The 21,010-nt window shown below is 36.2% G+C and overlaps 2 protein-coding genes across 2 annotated transcripts; both read left to right on the forward strand.

The window, feature by feature from the left end:
• Window positions 1–1,159: 1,159 nt before the first annotated feature.
• Window positions 1,160–11,844, forward strand: LOC145614817 (protein ARABIDILLO 1-like). Its single transcript, XM_081669880.1, has 12 exons — window positions 1,160–2,737; window positions 2,962–3,120; window positions 3,210–3,290; window positions 3,430–3,561; window positions 3,912–4,039; window positions 4,312–4,399; window positions 4,803–4,897; window positions 5,921–5,984; window positions 7,666–7,841; window positions 9,290–9,511; window positions 10,256–10,340; window positions 11,180–11,844. Exons 1-12 carry the CDS (start codon window positions 1,322–1,324, stop codon window positions 11,351–11,353), a joined length of 2,820 nt encoding a protein of 939 aa, XP_081526006.1. The 5' UTR covers window positions 1,160–1,321; the 3' UTR covers window positions 11,354–11,844.
• A 1,023-nt stretch (window positions 11,845–12,867) lies between these two features.
• LOC145614578 (S-adenosyl-L-methionine-dependent tRNA 4-demethylwyosine synthase-like) lies at window positions 12,868–19,076 on the forward strand. Its single transcript, XM_081669635.1, has 9 exons — window positions 12,868–13,002; window positions 13,325–14,299; window positions 15,053–15,168; window positions 16,139–16,314; window positions 16,555–16,745; window positions 16,868–16,954; window positions 17,412–17,569; window positions 17,660–17,870; window positions 18,409–19,076. Exons 2-9 carry the CDS (start codon window positions 13,460–13,462, stop codon window positions 18,544–18,546), a joined length of 1,917 nt encoding a protein of 638 aa, XP_081525761.1. The 5' UTR covers window positions 12,868–13,002; window positions 13,325–13,459; the 3' UTR covers window positions 18,547–19,076.
• Window positions 19,077–21,010: the final 1,934 nt, after the last annotated feature.

Here is a 21,010-nt window from a genome sequence, read left to right on the forward strand (position 1 = left end):
ACATGGAATAAATGTTGTTTTTGTGTTGATCGAAGTAAAGCTAACAAAGGAAATTCAAGATTATGTGGAGTAGCATGGCATGAACTTTTATGGAGATAGTTGAATTAAAACTTCAATTTGAAGTTTAATGGAATGAGCCTTTCTAATAGAAAATGATGATTGGAAGGTTTTTTTTCCTCTCGCAATCAATCTCGTTGCAACAATAATCAATAACTTAGAATTGTAGATGAACAACTTAAGAGGAGAGACCATGAAATTGTTTTGAACTAACTTCCAACAAACCCAAGCTTCTCTTTTACAAGAAATCTTCATCATGATTTCAAACTTAATATATCCAAAAGTAGTCAAATTCATGCAATGTTAGATCTCCGCAACTCATGACATGACTTTGTTGCAATGTGGATGGTAGAGGATTCACAGTACCCATAGCACTAGAGTGATTTGAATAATAGCGGGGGGAATGTGCCTAAAACAATTTAATATAGAGCATACTTTACAATAGCGTGTGCGAGCATGAGAGAGTTTACAAATTAGTGTGCCTCTTTCGTACTTGATAAGGTGATGTGCGAGATGTATGTGCGTATTTCGTTGATTGTGTTGAGCACAAAAGGTAAAGCTCTAGCGTGCAATAGTATCAATTTTTTCCCCATTTTATGGAGATCATACTTTACAATGGTGCGTGTGAGCAAGCATGTAACTTTCACAGCAGGTTACCATACAAATCAAATACGTGATATGAAATATTTTACACATTCGTTGTATGTACCAAAATACCCAGACAACTTTCCACGATACTGAGGTACATGATAGTACATTGTAATTTATATCGCCTTTCCTTAACTTGTCGTAAAATTCGACTTGTAATTCAAACTAATCAAATTATTACGTAACAAAACCAAATCGGATCCGCCATTGAAAAACCCTAACAACCCATTGGGTTGCAAATCCTCCATCCAAAAGGCCAAAACCAAAGTAGAACACAATCTCAATCATGTAAAAACACCTGATAAATGGGCTATATATCCCCACTCAAAGAATCCAAACTTGTAGCTTACAAAAACTTTAGATGTATAAATGCATCATTTTGAGGTCAATAGACAATACTAGCCAAGCTAATTCATTCATCACAGCCTTTTTTTTTTTTTTTTTTTTTTTTTCCTTTTACCTTTGCGTCTCTCCTTACATTGCTTGTCTTCCTTCTCTCTCTTGTTCCTCACCTGCACCTTTGTTGGTCAGGTTTCTCATTGAACCCTCAAAAACCCAGAAAAATTCAACTTCAATTCTCTCTCATTCACTTGCAAAATCATCAAATTTCATTGGTATGAGCAGAAGGGTTCGTCGGAAAGTGGCTAAGAAGGGCAAAGAAAAGCTCCTTCTTCCCAGCTACCCTGAACTCATACTTGATGAAAACGATGCCGATTTTCCTCATTCTATCTTACCCATTAATCCCGCCGCAAATTCCGCCGCACCCACCTCCCCAATTGGCGTCGCCGTCGATTGGACCACCTTGCCGGATGATACGGTAATCCAGCTTTTCGCCCTTTTGAACTATAGAGATAGAGCTAGCTTGTCTTCTTCGTGCCGGACATGGCGTAATCTGGGCTCTACTCCTTGTTTGTGGGAGTCCTTGGACCTCCGGGCGCACCGTTGTGACGCTAGCTCGGCTGTTTCGTTATCGTCGCGGTGTTCGAACCTTCGCCGGGTTCGATTTCTTGGGGCGGAGTCAGCTGATGCTATCATTTACTTGAAAGCAAAGGGTTTACGGGAAATTTCCGGTGAGTATTGCCGGAAAATGACTGATGCTACGCTTTCGGTCATCGCTGCCCGGCATGAGATGCTTGAGTGTCTTCAATTGGGGCCTGATTTTTGTGAGAGAATCAGCAGTGATGCGATCCGGGCAGTTGCCATTTGCTGCCCGAAGTTGAGGAGGCTCAGATTATCTGGGGTAAGAGAAATTGACTCTGATTCTATCAATGCCCTTGCTAAAAATTGTGTTAATTTGTGTGATATTGGGTTTATGGATTGTTTGAAAGTTGATGAAACTGCTTTGGGTAATATGGGGTCACTTAGATTTTTATCTGTTGCTGGGACTTCTAATTTGAAATGGGGTTTGGTTTCTCATCTTTGGAGTAAGTTGCCTAATTTAGTTGGGTTGGATGTTTCGAGGACTGATATTAGTCCTACCGCGGTTTCGAGGATGATGTTGTCTTGTCAGAGTTTGAAGGTGTTGTGTGCTCTTAATTGTACAAATGTTGAGGAAGATGCTAGCTTTGTGACAAGCAGCTATGGGAGTAAAGGTAAGTTGTTGTTGTCCCTGCTCAGTGATATATTCAAAGGGGTAGGTTCATTATTCGTCGATAATTCAATGAAAGGTAGGAATGTGTTTTTGGATTGGAGGGATACCGAAAGGAAAGATCAGAAATTGGATGACATTATGACTTGGCTCGAATGGTTTCTTTCGTATTCGCTTTTGCGAATTGCTGAGAGTAATCCTCCTGGTTTGGATAACTTTTGGGTCAGTCAGGGTGCTACATTGTTGCTCAGTTTGATGCAGAGCTCACAGGAGGATGTTCAGGAAAGGGCAGCTACTGGGCTTGCTACTTTTGTGGTTATTGATGATGAGAATACTAGCATTGATGGACAAAGAGCGGAAGCAGTTATGCGGGGTGGGGGTGTGCAACTTCTCCTTCATCTCGCCAGTTCGTGGCGAGAAGGATTGCAGGCAGAATCTGCCAAGGTATGAATATCTCTAGTTCACTTTCTAGTTCTACTATCTGCTCAAAGTTCACTGAATCATCTAAGGCTCCATATATGCGTCTTATAAGCTTAGGTTTTATTTTGTTCAGTTCTGTCCAATGTCCATACTTAGTGAAAAGATGAGTTTCTTTCCCCTGATCATTGAAGCCCCACATGTTTAGGAGTGATTGTGTGATCTGATGTAACCATTGTTTTCATGTACAGGCAATAGCAAATTTGTCTGTAAATGCTAATGTTGCTAAAGCTGTAGCTGATGAAGGAGGTATCACTATTCTAGCAAATTTGGCAAGGTCCATGAACAGGCTGGTGGCCGAGGAGGCAGCTGGTGGATTATGGAATTTATCAGTTGGGGAAGAGCATAAGGTTGGTCATTTTTGCCCGCTTTATTTTTCAATTGTATGTTCTCTGTGTTTGTATGAGCTTTTTGTTAATAGGATCCTTTTATTGTTCAGGGTGCCATTGCAGAGGCAGGAGGTGTTAAAGCTTTAGTTGATCTTATCTTCAAATGGTCAACTGGCGGTGATGGAGTTCTGGTTTGTACTTCCATTGAGATGATCACACATATTTGGCTATTTTTACTTGTTAATTTATGTATTCATGAATTTATACCACAATACAAGTTTCCTTTTATGTTGTGCTAATATTAATAATTGTCATTTCTACACTTTCTAGGAACGAGCGGCTGGGGCTTTGGCAAACTTGGCAGCTGATGACAAATGTAGCATGGAGGTTGCAGTTGCTGGTGGTGTACATGCATTAGTGATGCTGGCTCGCAATTGCAAGTTTGAGGGAGTGCAAGAGCAGGTGATGATATATTATCCAGAACTTTGTTGTCTTCCATGACTTTGGATGCCATTTCGTGGATTATGATGTACTGTTTGTGTGAAGTGAGAATTTAATTTATTAAAGAATAAGTAATAAGTACCTGAAATAAGTTGAAGAGAACATGTCCTATATTGACAAGCTGGAATTTTATAATTTATTTGCATGTTGGGGAACAATATATCCCATGAAAGTAACATCACTTTTACCTTAAACTCGTAGAGTTACTAGTTGTTTTCTAAATCTGATTGAAAAATAAGACCATCTGGATTATCTTTCTTCAATTTACCAATACTTAATGTACTTCTAATATTATTCAATTGATTTTACAGGCTGCTCGAGCCTTGGCAAATTTGGCAGCTCATGGTGATAGTAACAGCAATAATTCAGCTGTAGGGCAGGAGGCTGGTGCTCTTGAAGCCTTGGTACAGCTGACACATTCTCCTCATGAAGGTGTCAGGTATATTTGTGGAAAAGGAAACAATTTTTACTGCATTTTGTTAGATATGTCTTAGATATTCCTCATTAAATGAAGATAAATTCTTGTGTGACCCGCTTATTATAACTCATAAATTACTCTATACAATTACTCTTGTGTGATTGAAACTTTCTGTTTGGTTCTTGTTTGACTCTGATTTAAATTCATAATAATCGGTCCTCTTGAACTCTTTTTTTTTTTTTTTTTTTTTTTTTTATTTTATTAAAATAACTTATTTTATGGTTCTTGAGCAGACAGGAGTCTGCTGGTGCATTGTGGAATTTGTCATTTGATGATCGAAATCGAGAAGCAATTGCTGCAGCTGGTGGTGTTGAGGCATTGGTATGTAAACATACTGTGTTTGTGTTCCATTAGAAATCTTGCTCATGCCCTGTGGACCCTTGGTGGTGTAATCTTTATATTTGACTTTCGAATGAATTTAGCCTAATAGGATCGTGTAGTTCATAATACGTCTTAAATAGTGCAAACTTGTGACCACTGATATCAGCAGTGACTATGAATGAGTAAGGCAAAAGATACTAAAATTGTTTAATTTTTAGTATCTGTTGGATGTCAATTTTTTCCTATTGAGCTCTCATGATTCCTTCATATTTTGTACACTAGGATGTTAGCTACTGATGCATTAATGAACATGTTATTAACCTGTATATGATGCATAATATGTGAATTGCATATTTGCATTTTGTTTAGTATATTACTCACAATTATGTCTTATTTTGTTTAGGTTGCTCTTGCACAGTCTTGCTCAAATGCTTCTCCAGGTCTTCAGGAAAGGGCTGCTGGTGCTTTATGGGGCCTATCAGTGTCAGAGGCAAATAGGTATCCATAGAGTTCCTCGCACATATTTATTGCCATGTTTGATTTTATGATTTTTATTTTGAGCAATTCATTTCTCCTTATAGTGGTTAGGTTCTTCATTCTTTTGTTAGACCTTTGAACAGGACATAATATAAAGGCAGACACATATAGTAGTGCCTTGAAAGAATAGATATTCCTCATATGAGGGAGAAATTGGACTATAAATTTATAGTTGCTATGTTGTTAATTAACATGTAATGTTCATTCTAAAAGTGGATTTCACTTAAATGGTCTCCTTATAAAGCTATATCATTTACTTCATGTTCCTGTTGAGGATACATAAAATGTTTCCATACTTTCTAGTTACGTAGTATCAGATATTTTGCCCCTGCTTTCTTTTAATTTTGCCATTAGGAAAGTAGAAATTATAAAAACCAAGCCATACATATCATCTGATTTGTATAATTTGAACAATACCTTATATTCCATTCCAGATAATGTAACCCTAATCCTCTGAATTAAAATTGACCTCTATTCAAATTGAATAGTACTGATTTTGATAATATTAATGATTGAATTTCTGTAACAAATTAATTGACAAGAGTCCCATATTTGACTTTTACCTAAATACCTCAAAGTGAAGGGAAGCTGAATTGAACATTACATCTATTAATGTAACCTGGTTTTGTCTGAAATAAAAAACGACTATTTTGGAAACAAATTAAACCGAAATTAATATTAATATTGGTTAATTTTTCATAACAAAGTACGAAGTATTTGGCAAGAGATCCATATATGAATGCTATGAACTTGAATGAGCTGTTTACCTAGTCTAATGTGTAACCATGAAGAGTCAAATGTTGCAAGGTATGTTCCCATAGTCCCATACCCCCCCCCCCCCCCCCCCCCCTCTTCCGTCAGTTGTCCTTCAATGTTTATATTGTACCAAGTAGCGTTCTAACTTGTGATGTATTGTGTTGGTAATTTTCACTTTTTCGTTTGCTGGATTGTATTTATATGATGTTCTTTTTTTTTTTGTTATAGCATTGCTATTGGCCGGGAAGGAGGTGTTGCACCTCTTATTGCGTTGGCTCGTTCTGAAGCTGAAGTGAGTACATGATTATGCTATTGTTTTGTCTGATTAATATTTCCTCCTGGCACCCCAAGTAGTGCTAAATGGATTTTGTTGCTATTTGCGGACACTTGAATATTTGATATACAGCTTTGTCATAATGCATGTACACTTTCCTTTTATGTGAGAGAATGGACTGTATCTTGTAGGCTTAATGCTGAAGGTCTTATTGTTGAAAATTTTCAAACTAAATTCTCCTTTTGTTTTCTGCTTGATTGTGGCTTTCAACTTTGACAACATAGTAACTGTTACTAATGTGTAGTGGTTGGCCGAAATTTCTTGTTTGTGTATGAAGCATTATATATGATTAAATTGATTTGCTTTGTTCAATTTATAAATTATCTTTTGTGATTTACATCTGCTGTTAAAAGTCATGGATTCTTATTAGTCAATGTTGTAACATTATATATTTGATTGCATATTTACTCAACTATAGTGAGAATTTGAGGTATTGTTTTGCATATTAGCAAATTTACATTTTGTTAATTTTTGGAAAATGTGTGGGAATTATCTTATAAAAATCTCTCTCCCTCTCTTTTTCCTTTTTTTTTTTTGGGGGGGGGGGGGGGGGGGGGTTGAAAAATTCTGTCATGTAAACAAAGCATAAAATGTTGTAAAAAGGTACCGTTTGCCAGATTTTGGAAGTTTTGACTGTTTTCCGACGTTGATTTTTTGTTTTTTGCCTTTTATTTTCTTCCTTTTTTCTCTCCATTCATGGCCCTATAGTTCTTTTCAAACAATCTCTAATACACCTATGCAGCGCAAATTCAAAGTTCGGAACTTGATGACTACTATTTGGTATCACAGTAGAGGCTCTTAGTCACCACCTTCTATTCTCAGTCTTCCCCTTAGCTTCTTTCTCTCTCCTCTCATCTTAATACATGCTATAACAAGACCTTATGAAATTCATCTATGGCAGACACCAACATCAAAACCTTGAAGAAGTTACAATTCCTATATCTCACCTACAACAAATGAGCAATAGTCTCAAAAGTGTTTGCAAAGCAATTAATTTGAAGCAAAAACCCACCGTCCAATTTGGGTGATGAAGTATTGGACAAGCTATTCTTTTATGGTCTGGTATTCTTCAAGAACAAGGGAGAGAAAATTGGCTTTGGTGGGTAGTTTATGTAGGAATGAGAAGAACGTGAGGGAAGAAAGAATTCTGAGGAAGATGAAAATTTTAGGTGAAAGTGGAGGGAAAAAGGAAGAAAATAAGGCAAAAAAGAAAAGTCAAATGCCGAAAGATAGCCAAACTAACGAATGCAACATTTTATGCCTTATAAGGTAATTTATTACGATATTTTTTTAATTTAAGGTAGTTTTTCACAAAATACCAATTTTCAGATGGTAGTTTCCCCAAATTTTCCAAAATAAAAATTGGAATGCATTGAAGAATGCGATTATTTGATGAAGCTTTTGAGCTGGAATATATTCTATAGACCGAGGACATGAGTAGGGGGATAAACCCCTAGCTGTCCTTATTTTATTTTTTGTTTCTGATGTTATATTTGTAATTAGGAGATGGGCAAGTCTTTTGTGGGCATATTTGCTCTATTATTATACATCAGGCCTCCTCTTTGTATTGGTGTTGCTTTGAGAACCTTTATTTAGTTTTTTGTTGAAACAATAGATTCTCACTACAGCTGTCTTCCAGGATGTTCATGAGACAGCAGCTGGAGCTCTTTGGAACCTTGCTTTCAATCCTGGTAATGCGCTGCGGATTGTGGAAGAAGGTGGGGTCCCTGCCCTTGTTCATCTGTGTTCCTCTTCAGTGTCGAAGATGGCAAGGTTCATGGCTGCATTGGCATTGGCTTATATGTTTGATGGAAGGTAAATATTATAGTTATTTTCCTTTTTTGCTGAAGTGTTGGGTCGATCTGATTCTGCCTATTATTACCTTGGCATACAGTAGGTTAGAAAACTGCTTTGTGACAACTTAAGGACTTACATGTCGTAAAATTGTCAGAATACAAAGTGTATTAATATGTTTAGTGTTTTGTCTTAAAACGTGGCAGGACAATGAGACACCAATCTTATTTTACAAGCCCTTTTTATAGTTGCTATAATGAGTTGAGGATCCACCAGAGTACAAATTTTATAATACCAGAAAAGTGAAGACTGTATCGCTTTTCAGCCACATGTGTTACTCTTTAAAGTTTAGGCCTGCTTGCTTGAGATTATTGATAAGTTGTAGAATGTCGGACACTATATTGAGGGTAGTGGATGTAGCTTGATTTGACCCTTTCTAGAAACTTTTGATTTGAACTAAATAACATTCAAGTCATGCTCCAAAACTTTTTTTGTGAGAGGGTTATTTAACTTTTCTGAAATCCAAAATATGAATCAACTATTCTCCTTTTCATGAAGTAACACAATTTCTTCAGGATGAACACTTTCAATGCTGATGTGGAACTGTGGACAATATAATGTGATGACCCTTAATGGTGTGTTTTAGTGAAAATTACATTGCGTTATGCAAGGCTATAATCCCGTGATAAAGTAGCCGTTACGTTACTTAATAGACCATATTTGATCTCCTGCTCTCAGGATTAGCCCCTTTCTTTAAATTATACTCCGCCACATTGATTCTGAAAGAATCATGGCTTAAATTCTGGATCATGAGCAGTTTTATCATTTTATGATCGTGTTCAAAAGAATGTGGTACCTTGCTGCCCAAAAAAAAAAAAAGACAACCAGAGGTACCTGCTAATGACTTGTGATTTGTAGTAACATTCTTCTTCTTCTCTCTCTCTCTCTCTCTCTCTCTTTCCTGTTAACTTTGTTAATGAACAGAGCAAGGGACTTGGTTGTATTTGGGTTTGCCTAAATGGCATAAATATGTTAGAATCTAGCAGTGTTTGAAAAAGCGTGCCTAGGCGCTGACGCACAAGGCGAATGGGGTAAGCGCTTAACTTGGTCTGGGCGAGGCGTTTTTGGTAAGGCGCACCAAAAGCGCACAAGGCGCACCCGAGGCGCAAGTGAGGCGCACCTGGAGAAATTTCTGCCAATTTTTTTTTAACTGCTTCGTGCACTGAGGGGCGCTGCATGACCCTTCTCGCTTCAGCGCGCCTTGAGCTTTTTTATACATTGGATTCTTGTGAAAATGTTGCCTAAAGGGTCAGTAGACGGGTAGAGTGCTGCTTGACATCATTATCATTGGTGTTGCTTAAAGTGCTTTGTAGATTTATCATATTTTATATCTTTCTAGGGATGTATGTTGACTGCAGGTGTTTGCATTAACTATTTGATTAACTAAGAATGTCTTTTTTTTTTCACAGGATAGGTGAAGTTGCTTTGACAGGAACTTCATCTGAAGGCGTGTCAAAGTGTGTAAGCTTAGATGGGGCTAGAAGGATGGCTTTGAAACATATTGAAGCATTTGTTCTCACCTTTTCTGATCCTCAAGCATTTGCAGCAGCTGCTGCATCATCAGCTCCTGCAGCATTGGCACAAGTAACAGAAGCAGCTCGAATACAGGAAGCTGGTCATCTTAGATGCAGGTAAGAAGTATAGCTGCACATTAGGGGGATTAAAATTGAAGATAAGGGGTAGTACCAGAACTTCTTGACATTACACTTGTACCAGCAATAGTTGTTTATAACTTCTTCAGAGCCCTCAGTGCAGTCAGATAGTAATGGACACAAGCCAACCACTTTTGTAATGCCCTTTGGTTTCAAAGCATCAGAAGAAACTCAAAACATAATTATTTAACTTGAATTTTTCTTACATTCGTAATGTTCTTTGCATCTTTGGCTCTAAAGCATCAGAAAAAAACTTAAAACATTACTATCGAACTTAAATGTTTCTGACATTTGTAGCAAAGAGTGACTAGAGCTGAGCTTTTAAACTCAAACACCCGTGCTTATGACAGCTTACAGTCTCATCACTAATACCTGACCTAGGCAATGGCCTTTCAAAGCGCAGGTTTAGTGTACCACTAAATATGATCCATAAGACCTAAAATATTTGAACTACTGATTCAGCTTGGATCCTCCAGTTCAACATTTATTTGGCCTTGTCTCAAACTGATTTTATGACCAACTGAGAGACTCTATATGAATGAGCGATTGGAGAGACATATTTTTGGGACCAATCTGACATTGCAGAAAAAAAAAAGTTGAATTCATTTAGTGCCTTTTCATCTATAGATGCATCCTCCTAGTGCTCTGAAGCTCAAGCATTATTGTTAAGCTTATTGTAAGTTATGATTGCCATTGATGGTTTTTATTCTTTATTATTTTCAGTGGAGCAGAAATTGGGAGATTTGTGGCAATGCTGCGTAACCCATCTTCAATATTAAAGACTTGTGCTGCATTTGCTCTTCTCCAGGTAAAAGAGATTTCTATTTGTCTGCTTAATTTTTGACATGCATATCCAGTATATACAATGCTGCTAGTATCATAGATACTCTTGTTTAATTTATTTAGGAGCTAAGGCACTTGTTTTTTATATGAACCCTTTTAGCTGTTAACTTGCTTTTATTGTTAATACAGGTATTAACTTGCTTTTATTGTTAATACCTGTATCATTTTCTTTGAAAGTGTGTAAATGTCTCAAATATGAACCCTTTTAGCTGTGTAAGTGTGTGTAAAAAATCAAGTTGAATGGATGAGCATGCATTTATTAGATAAGCACTGCATTTATTAACCCCTACTAGTTTCCCTTCTGTCAGTTTGAACTGAGTAGCAAAGAGAAAATTCTATAAGATACTCGTGGCCGTGAATTTGTGAAAACAGAAAGTTCATCGTCTGTGAAAGTTTAGTTAATTACTGCGTTTATTGCTTTGAGAAAGTTAGCTCTTTAGCTCAGAAGGAACTAAAACTTGATAATTTCAGTCAAACTCGTTGGAAAAAATGTTATGGACTGGGATGATAGAATTGGCAGTAATCTGGACAGGACCTTAGTGAATGGTGAGTGTACTCTTCAAAAAGGAGATAGTACTTCCTGAATCTGTGTCATGCATTGTAGTGGTGCCTGGGGATAATCCCAAAACAAAGCTCCCCTCTCAGCTACAAAGAATCACATCAAAAGGATGAGGCCTCTTGTTGCCACTGCTTCTCTTCCTCTTCTGCGCTTTATCTTTTGGGGAGGGAGTGTTTGTGTGTTCATGCTTTATATTGTAAAAATTTCTAATATTCCATGGAAAACCTCCATTTTTCAAATTGCAGTTCACTATACCAGGTGGCCGCCATGCAATACACCATGCAAATCTTTTGCAGAATGCAGGAGCCCCGAGAGTCCTGCGTGCAGCAGCTGCTGCTGCAACTGCGCTTGAAGCCAAAATTTTTGCGAGAATAGTTCTGCGCAATCTGGAACATCACCTGGTTGAAATTTCAATTTGAAGACGACAACACTATCAACCTTCACCATTATTTTACCCTTCTTGAAGCCTTTATACCGGTGTTCCTTAAAAGGCTTCTTTACAGTGCTGTATTTCAAGGACTATTTCATCGCCACCAGAAAGATGGTATAGGAGAAGGATGACCAGAAAGAACGTCAAGCAACTGGTGATATTCTCTGTCAACTTCAGGGTCATCAACCCTGAACTTTTTTTTTTGTCATGCTGATCTCGATTTTGTTACTTTTACTGATCATGATGATAGCCTGTGAAAAAGTCATTTATCCTGAAAGTGGTTTGAAGACAAAGCACCATATTTCGCCGGTCCAGTGGGTGACTTGGTGGTCATGTACTCATTGCGACAAAAATTTTCATGTTATGTTTGTGCAGTTGAGATGTATTATTGGAGTTGTGAATAAGGGCACATTTGCTCTGTGACTGTGACCTATATTATTCTTCAATTTATGTATACAAGTATTACATAAATCTTTATTTTACAGACTCGGTACTTTGTGAAAGTTGTAGTCCTGGAGTGTTGATTTTTCTTGGATATAAACAGAACTTTATTGAGAACATCTAATGAAAAGGTTTATATGCATGTACGCCTAGCAATTTGGCTCCAAAAAAACAATAAGTACTAGCAATTTTTCGCTCCAAAAAAAAAGAAGTAAAAGCTTCATGCCAATAGGCTTTACAGAGAAACTAGGCAAGAAATTGATTCAACCTAAAATTTTGTTTAAATTTAATAATTATTCAGTCAATCAACTACACAATCTACTACGAAGTACTTTGTAACTTCTAATCCTTTAGCTTTAGAGTGTCAAAACCTATTGGTCGGAGTTGTTGCTCTTTAAAACTCCTTAGGATTTGATATTGCATGAAGTTGTTCTTCTTACCATAAGCTATGATAAACCCAATAAAACCCCATAAAACAAATCAAAACAAGTTAGTTCAATCATTTTCAGGGAAAAAAAAAGCTCAATTGAGAAGAAAAAAAAAAGTTTAAAGGATTTGAAAATCAGCTACTTAAAACTCTCTTTTGACTAGTGTAACTAAATTTTTTTAAAATTGGCTCGACCTTGATGACCAACCAGCCTATTTGACAGATCAACTAATAAATGATAATTTTTTTTTTCCTTAAATGACAATTACATGCATACCCTTTTTTTTTTTGCACTTATTGGAAGGTTTTGAGTCATTTTGATATTTATACAAAGTAATTGGATAAATTGAGATTTGCCTTAATCAAATAGGTTTACTTTATGATGATATTAACATGTTATCTAAGTGGTTTAATGTTTTTATTTCTTCTCATGTTAGAAGGGCAGGTAACACGGTAGCCCACTTTGTAGCAAGATGAGATACTCGTGGTTGCTCTAAATTTATTTGTATGAGTTCGTTTTTGCAGTGTCTTATACTTTCAGCGGATTCTGATTTATATTAATCCAGCGTTTTCCTCAAAAAAAAAAAAAAAAAAAGTTTCTTCCCCCAAAAAAATAAAAAATAGAGGGGTAATATTGGAAAAGAAAAGGAGTACGTTGATACACTGATACACAGCTTTGGGTTTATAGTTACTCCTAAAACCTCCCGACCGGCGACTCGTCCAAACACTCAGTTTGCGCTTCAACTCGCTCGTCTTTTCTTTAACCCCAGGTAACATCAATCTCTGTTGTACTCTGTATGTTTTTCAATTTGAGTGAATGCTATAGTTTTCTTAAACCCTAATTCCCTTAAACCCCAGATAGATTTATGTATACAAATTAATGGAATCGTAATATAAAGTTCTAAACTTGTAATTACAAGCTCAATTTTATCTGGGTATATGTTATAAATTATATGTATTATGCTTGATGATTTATGCATTTTCAATAAACTATAAAGTATGATGTAAAAGTTTTCATTACCCAGTTATACTGTAAAGTGTATATTGAATGAGTGCCAACTTCGATTCTTGATTTGTATGTTTTTTAATTAGGCAGGGAGATTTGCCAATTTGATCTATTTGGGACAAGAAAAGGAATAATTTTGAGGTGGGATTGATTTGGGTTGGTTTGTTTATCTGGGGTGAAAGAGTTTTGTCTATGTTAGGTTGTGTAGCTAATTGATTACAATGATGTCGTCGGAGCTAGCGTCTCGTGTCACCCTCCTTGCCCTTCTGTCTGCCACCACCTTTTACTGCTTCTATAAAGCCCGCCGCCTTAAGCTTGCTTCTCAGAAGTTTGCTGTCTCTGCTCGGAATCCGAAACTTATTTATATCACTCAAACTGGCACTTGTAAAACCCTAGCTCACCGTCTTCACAAGTTGCTTGCCTCGAAAGGTCTTGTTATTGACCTTGTTGACGTCAAAGATTATGAACCAGAGGATCTTTCGAAGGAAAGTCTTGTTTTGATTGTGGCTTCTACCTGGGAGGATGGAAAGCCGCCTCCTAAAGCCAAGTTTTTTGCTGATTGGATTGAGGAGAGTGCGAATGATTTTAGAGTAGGATCACTTCTGCTCAGTAAGCTCAAATATGCAGTTTTTGGGGTTGGGAGTGGGGCGTATGGGGAGAGTTTTGATGTTGTAGCGAAAGGGATTTCGAAAAGGTTGAAGGCATTGGGAGCCAATGAGATGCTCCCGTTGAGGGAGGGTGATGTGGATGGAGGTAGATTGGGGAAAGAGGTTGATGCTTGGGGTGAGAAGTTGATTGGGATCCTAAAAGGTGTAGTTCAGGAAAATGGGGTAGTTGCTTGTGGGAAGCTAGATGATGAGAGTGATGCAGAGTTCGTCGATGAGTCTGATGATGAAGATTCGGAAGACAGTGAGGAGGAAATGGGTGTTGTTGATCTTGAGGATATAGCAGGTAAGGGGCCGTCAAGGAATTCAAAGAATGCAGTGCAGGTTAATGGGGTCAAGACTGACGGCAAAAAAGAAATGGTCACTCCTGTGATCAGAGCAAATCTGGTGAAGCAGGTGAGTTTCTTTTCATTTTATATTTTGAACTTGTTGCTGATTTGATGGTGGAGTTATTGTACATGAACTTTATTATTTAAATTTCTGAATATATGTATATGGATGAGCTGGATTTTAAAGGCCAATTATATTGCCTTATGATAGAGTGTAGCTATGCAGCCTGTCCAAAGACTAGGAAGTGAAACCAAACGCCTTGAGGACCAGTGCCTATATACAGCTTATGTCTAGTGTTCAACTTAGGCCGGAAATGACTAAAGTTGTTCTAGGTTCCAGTTTTTGTACCAAACTGTTCCTGGGTGCCTCAACTGTTAAAGTCTAGCTAGGCATAATATTCTTTGATCTAATACTCTGCATTCTATTACAAATTGAAATTTTTACTGTAGTTATAGGCTCTTATGTATAACCACAGCCTGGTAGCTCTGTAGGAAGTACCATAGCTGGGATATATTGTCAAATTATAGATCCAGTTGCAAAATATTTTGAACCTTTCTTGAAAATAGAGGTATTTTCTTCAATTTTCCGCTCTTTTGAATGTCCACTACCCATGTGTACCTCAAATGCTAGCATGAAATACCTTTCATTTTAAAAAATTATCTTGTTTTTATTTTTTTAATATTATCTTTTGTTAATCATCCTACTGTAACAATGCTACAAATATTATATTGTAATATTATTCTGAGTTGTTGCTCTAATATAATCTCTTTGTCAACTCTCTCTTCTCCCATTAATTTATGTAATGTTTTTTTTTGGCAGGGCTATAAGATAATTGGTACACATAGTGGAGTTAAACTTTGCAGATGGACCAAAGCGCAACTTAGAGGCCGTGGGGGTTGTTATAAGCACTCATTTTATGGAATTGAGAGTCATAGGTAATCATGCCACGAGTTATATTGATCTTTACTTTCTTACTTTGTCTCTCTTTCTCAGCCTGGCCACCAATTTCTTCACATTGGTCTTCTTTAACAAATTTTCCAAGAGTGGAGATTATACTTTTTCATGTCATCTCAAATCTATAAATAAACTAAAGGAACAACCGCTGACATCATATTGTCCACGTGGCAGCTTTATAAGAAAATTTTTCCCGCCTATATAAAAATCTGACGTCATTATATTTTCTTTGGTTTCAAATTTCAAATTTAATTTCTCCTCCTCTCAATTTATCTATACTCTTTAATTTATTTATTTTTCTTCTATCACCAACTATTGGTATCTAATACATCTTTCCCTTATGCTTCATCGAACAAAATACTTTGATGTATACATTTTTTCTATTTTCCTGTATATATTACAAGTTTAAAATCATTATTTATTGTTTAATTAAATTCGTATATTAAAAATCTAACTTTTATGTATGTGCTTAAATTTTCATATTCGGTTTGTTCTTCTTCAAAATTAATTTTATAAAATTAGCATTTACAACTAATGGTTATATCTCAATAATTTTTCTGATACGTAATAATACATAAAATATATATACTCTATATTTCCGTGCATCGCACGGGACTAATCTAGTACCCTAATAATTGAGGACATAATGCATTGTGTTTTTTGGTTACTTTGCTGCCTCAGTTGTTTTTAGTTTATTTGGTAATGTCAATAGGATAAAGAAAAACCTCTGCTTCTGGTGTTCTTTTCTTGGCATAATTCAGCTTTACGGTTAGTTACTGCTGATGCCAAGTAAGCACGCCAGATCTGCTAATATAGATATATTTACGCTGTAATATAACTTATATATACTTAATTAATAGATATATTTTCAATACAGGTGCATGGAGGCACTGTAATATAATTTATCTCCTTAATCTATATACTAAATGTATTGATGTATTTTTAATACAGGTGCATGGAGGCAACACCAAGCCTGGCATGTGCAAACAAATGTGTTTTTTGTTGGAGGCATCATACCAATCCTGTAGGGAAGAGCTGGCAATGGAAAATGGATGATCCTGTTGAGATTGTGAACACTGCGTTAGACCTTCATACTAAAATGATAAAGCAAATGAAGGGAGTTCCAGGTTTGTCTTTTGAAAGATGTTTGTTTATGGCTATCATTTTATATAGATGAGAGTATGATACTTGGATTGGCTTACATGTGATCCTGGGTGGAGTCCAATCCCCATCTCTTGCCTTCCCATTATTCTTTTTCTCTCAATTGTCCAACACTTCCACTTTCTTTGCTCTGCACTACCCCACTTTAAAATTTTATTCTTCATATAAAATCAACTCAGGACTAAGTGTTGGAATTGCTGTTGCAGGGGTGCTGGAAGAGCGGTTGGCAGAAGGTCTTTTGCCCAGGCACTGTGCTTTGTCACTTGTAGGAGAACCTATTATGTATCCCGAAATCAATACACTTATAGATGAGCTGCATCAGAGGAGGATTTCTACCTTCCTTGTTACAAATGCTCAATTTCCTGAAAAAATTAAATCGTTGAAACCAATCACTCAGGTAAAAGCTATCGTGCAATGATAGTTAACTGTATGTTAAGAAATATACTAGGGTTTCTTGCATGTGGGGCCAGAGTTTCTCGAGCTTCAATCTAAATACTGAACTTTTTGTGCCTCGTGTAGTTGTATGTGAGTGTTGATGCTGCAACAAGAGACAGTTTGAAGGCTGTGGATAGACCCCTGTTTGGAGACTTTTGGGAGCGTTTTCTGGTAAGTCACTCTATTGAAAGCAAAATGCAAGGCTTTAATCTTGCTTACTTAAGCTATTTCTTCCTTTTTATACTGATCCTCATTGCTGATAATAACACGACGATTTTTGTGGATCAATAAGTTGAATTCATAAGTAGATTGGAGTGAAATATGCTGATTTGATTTGTGTATCATTTCAAACAATTGATTTGTCCATTTATCAGATTAGGCTTACCTTAACAGTCTTCTATTGAATAGCTTGGTATTGTTCTTTCTATTTCAACTTAAGTTTTTTCTCCAGTGAAATCTTATATTGGAAGTTTGCTGGTAATATTCATTATAATTACTGTTTGTGGATCAGATGGTTTGAATTTAAATTTAGAAAACATGCTTCTTTCTTCATTTTGATCCTTAGGATCTGACGGCTTGTTTGACAATGGCATCTGCTTTATGGTGGTACTGGCAATTTTTTTTACAGGACTCCCTGACTTCTCTCAATGAAAAGCATCAGCGGACCGTTTATCGCTTGACTTTAGTCAAAGGTTGGAATGCTGAAGATGTAGATGGCTATTTTAAGCTCGTTTCACTTGGGAAGCCCGACTTCATCGAAATCAAAGGAGTAACTTATTGTGGATCGTAAGTATCATGCAGTTATATCTTCATCCCTTTTATTTTTGTATCTATGTGGAAAGTTGTACTCAAGATTGTGTAAAAACTCTGTTGCAGAACTGCTACGTCAAAGTTGACAATGGAAAATGTTCCTTGGCATGCTGATGTAAAAGCATTTTCAGAAGCTATGGCTTTGAGAAGTGAAGGCGAATATGAGGTTGCTTGTGAGCATGAGCACTCCTGTTGTGTCCTTTTGGCGAAGGTTGATAAATTCAAGATAGACGGCCAATGGTTCACATGGATAGATTACGAAAAGTTTCACAACCTGGTTAGTTACAGCACCATCATATAGCTTAACATGCTTCATTTTCTGCTTCTATTTTAAAAGTTAATTTTAATTATCTTTCCAGGAAAACGATATTAAGTACTCTATAATTTTTCCCATTTGCTGCGAGTAGTTCAAAATTTTAATTTATCTTAATATGGTTTAAGTTGGTTGGAAGGAGTGAGGAAGGATATGAAGTGCATGGATTTACGTGAGGATGAAGTTTTGGATCGTAAGGGATGGAGGAGAAAGATTTATGTTGATGACTACACGGAATAATCAAATTTGGTTCATGTTAGCCGACCCCACTTTTGGGATTAAGGCTTTGATTGATTGATTGATTGATTGATTGGTTTAAGTTTAATAGAGTTCCAGAAGATCCTAACTAATACAAGCAATACAAACACATCAGGATTCTTCGAGGATTGTTAAACATTAAGATAATATGTGGCAGTTGGTCCAAACGTCAAATACTTTTGATTGCTTTTTTCTTCATGTTACCGGTCTTTCTAATGGTTGCTACTTGCTATCCAAATTTTAGGTGGCTTCTGGCGAGCCTTTCAAGAGCACAGATTATATGGCTCCAACACCACCTTGGGCTGTATATGGAGCTGTAGAAGGTGGGTTTGATCCAAAATATGTGAGATACAGGAAAGAACGAAATCACAAGTCAAAATGACAATCTACCTGATAAATTTTCATCATTGAGGACGACAGGGTTAATCTTGTGCTATTCATTCCAAAAGTGAGAATTGGAAAGAAATGGACTTTGTAATGTAGCAATCAATCGATGAATGTTTTGCTTTATTTATTTTTTTTTTTTTCAATTAACGATGATCGTGAGATTAGTCAGTCATGTGCTTTTGGCTCACCTCAAGTTCATTTTTGGAAGTGTTCGAGTAAACGGGAAGGTAATTGTTTTACTTTTATGAAGTTTTGGCACATTGAGTGGTATAGAGGGTGGCATCAGAAGACCTTGTTTTCGGGTTGCAGCGCATCATGGTGATCACGCCATCACGGTAGTATGAAATGAACTAGAACCATGAAAGGTTCTATTTTCAATTGTGTACTAATTTAGATAGGCTTGCTGGTAGACCATTTTTTTTGTTTATTACTTTTTGTTTCTTACACAAGCACTTTTGTGCCATACAATTATTTTCAGAAGAAAGCTTTTAACAGTTCAATAATTGAAGGTCTCTTTCAGTTGTATTGTAAGATTTGTAACTTAGTAAACTGTACAAATATACAAAATATTCTTCAGAAGACATCAACGGCTAGTACGATAATTAATCCTAATTTTGCACATTTATTACAATCATCATTCATTCATCACCAAAGCATTATAGTAGTAAATCTATCTATCTATAATATATAAAATTTATTAAAAGGCGTTCTTATGAAAGTCTATGTGCCACGTAGTTTCTTCATTACGTCACATCATCGACTCAAATTCTTATTACGCCATTCACTTCCTCAACAGTTTTTCACAAGATTTGAACACACAACTCAAATTCTAATGGTTTGAGCATCTTACCATCAAGCTATGTGATATTTTATGTTAACTTTTGATACAAAATATTAATATGTATAATTTGAATAAATTTATCATCAAGAAAAAAGTAATGATCCGGGGCATCAGCATTGCCCGGGCCCAAATACTTGTTTAATAATTAATACACGTTCAAACTTTACAATAGTATGGGCGTATGGCAGTACATATTTCATTTTTGTAAGACCGTCATATCATTATAAAATCACTTCTGTGAGTTATTCATTATGCATTTATACATGTCTATCCGGATTTCTCTTACACTATAGTTCAATCCACCCCACAAAATGGTCTTACAATCCACTATTAGATGTGTAAAATTAAGTTAATTTTTTTTTTTCATGCCCTGTGTTAGCTAAGTGTATAAGCATAACTTACAAGTTGCTCGAAGTGCCACAATTTTAAAAAGTTAGACCAAGCATGAGTTGATCCAGTGTCTTGTGTTATATTGTGTCGTGTATTCAGTCTTATCATATCTATCCAAAGTTAAAGGACCCTACAATTTTTTTGTGCAGAAAATAGTTATAAGATTATTTCTTAATTTATCCGTTATGTTGTTAATAAAAGTAGAATATTAGAATTTCTATATAAATAAATTTTCTTATTTTATATTAATAGGAAAATTAATTTGATTCCAAAAATACCAACTCTTAATTTTTAGGGAGAAATATAATACTCCGTGATAAGATTATAGCAACTCTAAAATATTGTCGTAATAGAAAACAAACATAAGTTTAGATTTGAATTCTTTCAACTGCATGACTGCACGTGCACCTTTTATTTCGGTTATTTCCTCGACAAAAGTGTCGAATTGATAGATCAACTCTTGTGTTTCTTTACTTTTGAATGATTTGAATCTTGTTTAATCTTATTAATTACAAGTTGTAGAGTTCCCATTTTCACAAGCAAAGCCCCATGATAAGATTATACCAACTCTAAAATATTACTTGTAATAGAAAACAAACATAAGTTAGATACGAAATCTCTGAACTGCATGACTGCACGTGCACCTTATATTTCGATTATTTCGTTTTCTTTTGAAGATTTTGTTGTGTAAAACCTCGACCAAAGTATCAAATTGATAGATCAACTCTTATATTTCTTTACTTTTAAATGATTCGAGTCTTGCTTAATCTTAATTTTTTTTTTTTTTTTTTTTTTTTTTTTTTTTTTTTTTTGAAGGGGGGAGATTAAAATTCATTAATAATAAGCCATACGGCACTTACATAAGAGATCGTAATCGAACAATACAAAGACAACAGGACCAATTACAAGTTCGAAATAAAGGAAACTACAATTGCACGCGCAAAATGACATTCTTAAGTACCCTTGGCTCATATAACGCTGTCCTATGCAGCCTCTTGCAAGGGGGTCTGGCAATATGTTGTAGTTTCTGACGTGAACCTTCATTGGCTCAGAATCCCGTACTCCTCGACCTAAAATCAAAATTGGTGTCGTACACTTCACCATAGAGAAGACAATCTCCGATTCAAACACGAATATCGGCATGGAAGCATACCCCTTTAGCCCAAACAACCAGATGATCAAACCGAAGCCCCATAGCCAAAAAACCCGGTTTAAATCCTGCACCAGA

The sequence above is a fragment of the Chenopodium album genome, chromosome 25 (genome assembly GCF_948465745.1).
Source record: "Chenopodium album chromosome 25, dcCheAlbu1.1, whole genome shotgun sequence".
Taxonomy (NCBI): domain Eukaryota; kingdom Viridiplantae; phylum Streptophyta; class Magnoliopsida; order Caryophyllales; family Amaranthaceae; genus Chenopodium; species Chenopodium album.

Coding starts and splice junctions, on each gene's coding strand:
- LOC145614578 (XM_081669635.1), top strand. CDS start 13,460: ATGATGTCGTCGGAGCTAGCGTCTCGTGTCACCCTCCTTGCCCTTCTG. Junction 14,300..15,052: donor GAGCAAATCTGGTGAAGCAG/GTGAGTTTCTTT, acceptor TTTTTTTGGCAG/GGCTATAAGATAATTGGTAC. Junction 17,871..18,408: donor ACGAAAAGTTTCACAACCTG/GTTAGTTACAGC, acceptor TCCAAATTTTAG/GTGGCTTCTGGCGAGCCTTT.
- LOC145614817 (XM_081669880.1), top strand. CDS start 1,322: ATGAGCAGAAGGGTTCGTCGGAAAGTGGCTAAGAAGGGCAAAGAAAAG. Junction 4,040..4,311: donor TCTCCTCATGAAGGTGTCAG/GTATATTTGTGG, acceptor GTTCTTGAGCAG/ACAGGAGTCTGCTGGTGCAT. Junction 4,400..4,802: donor CTGGTGGTGTTGAGGCATTG/GTATGTAAACAT, acceptor TATTTTGTTTAG/GTTGCTCTTGCACAGTCTTG.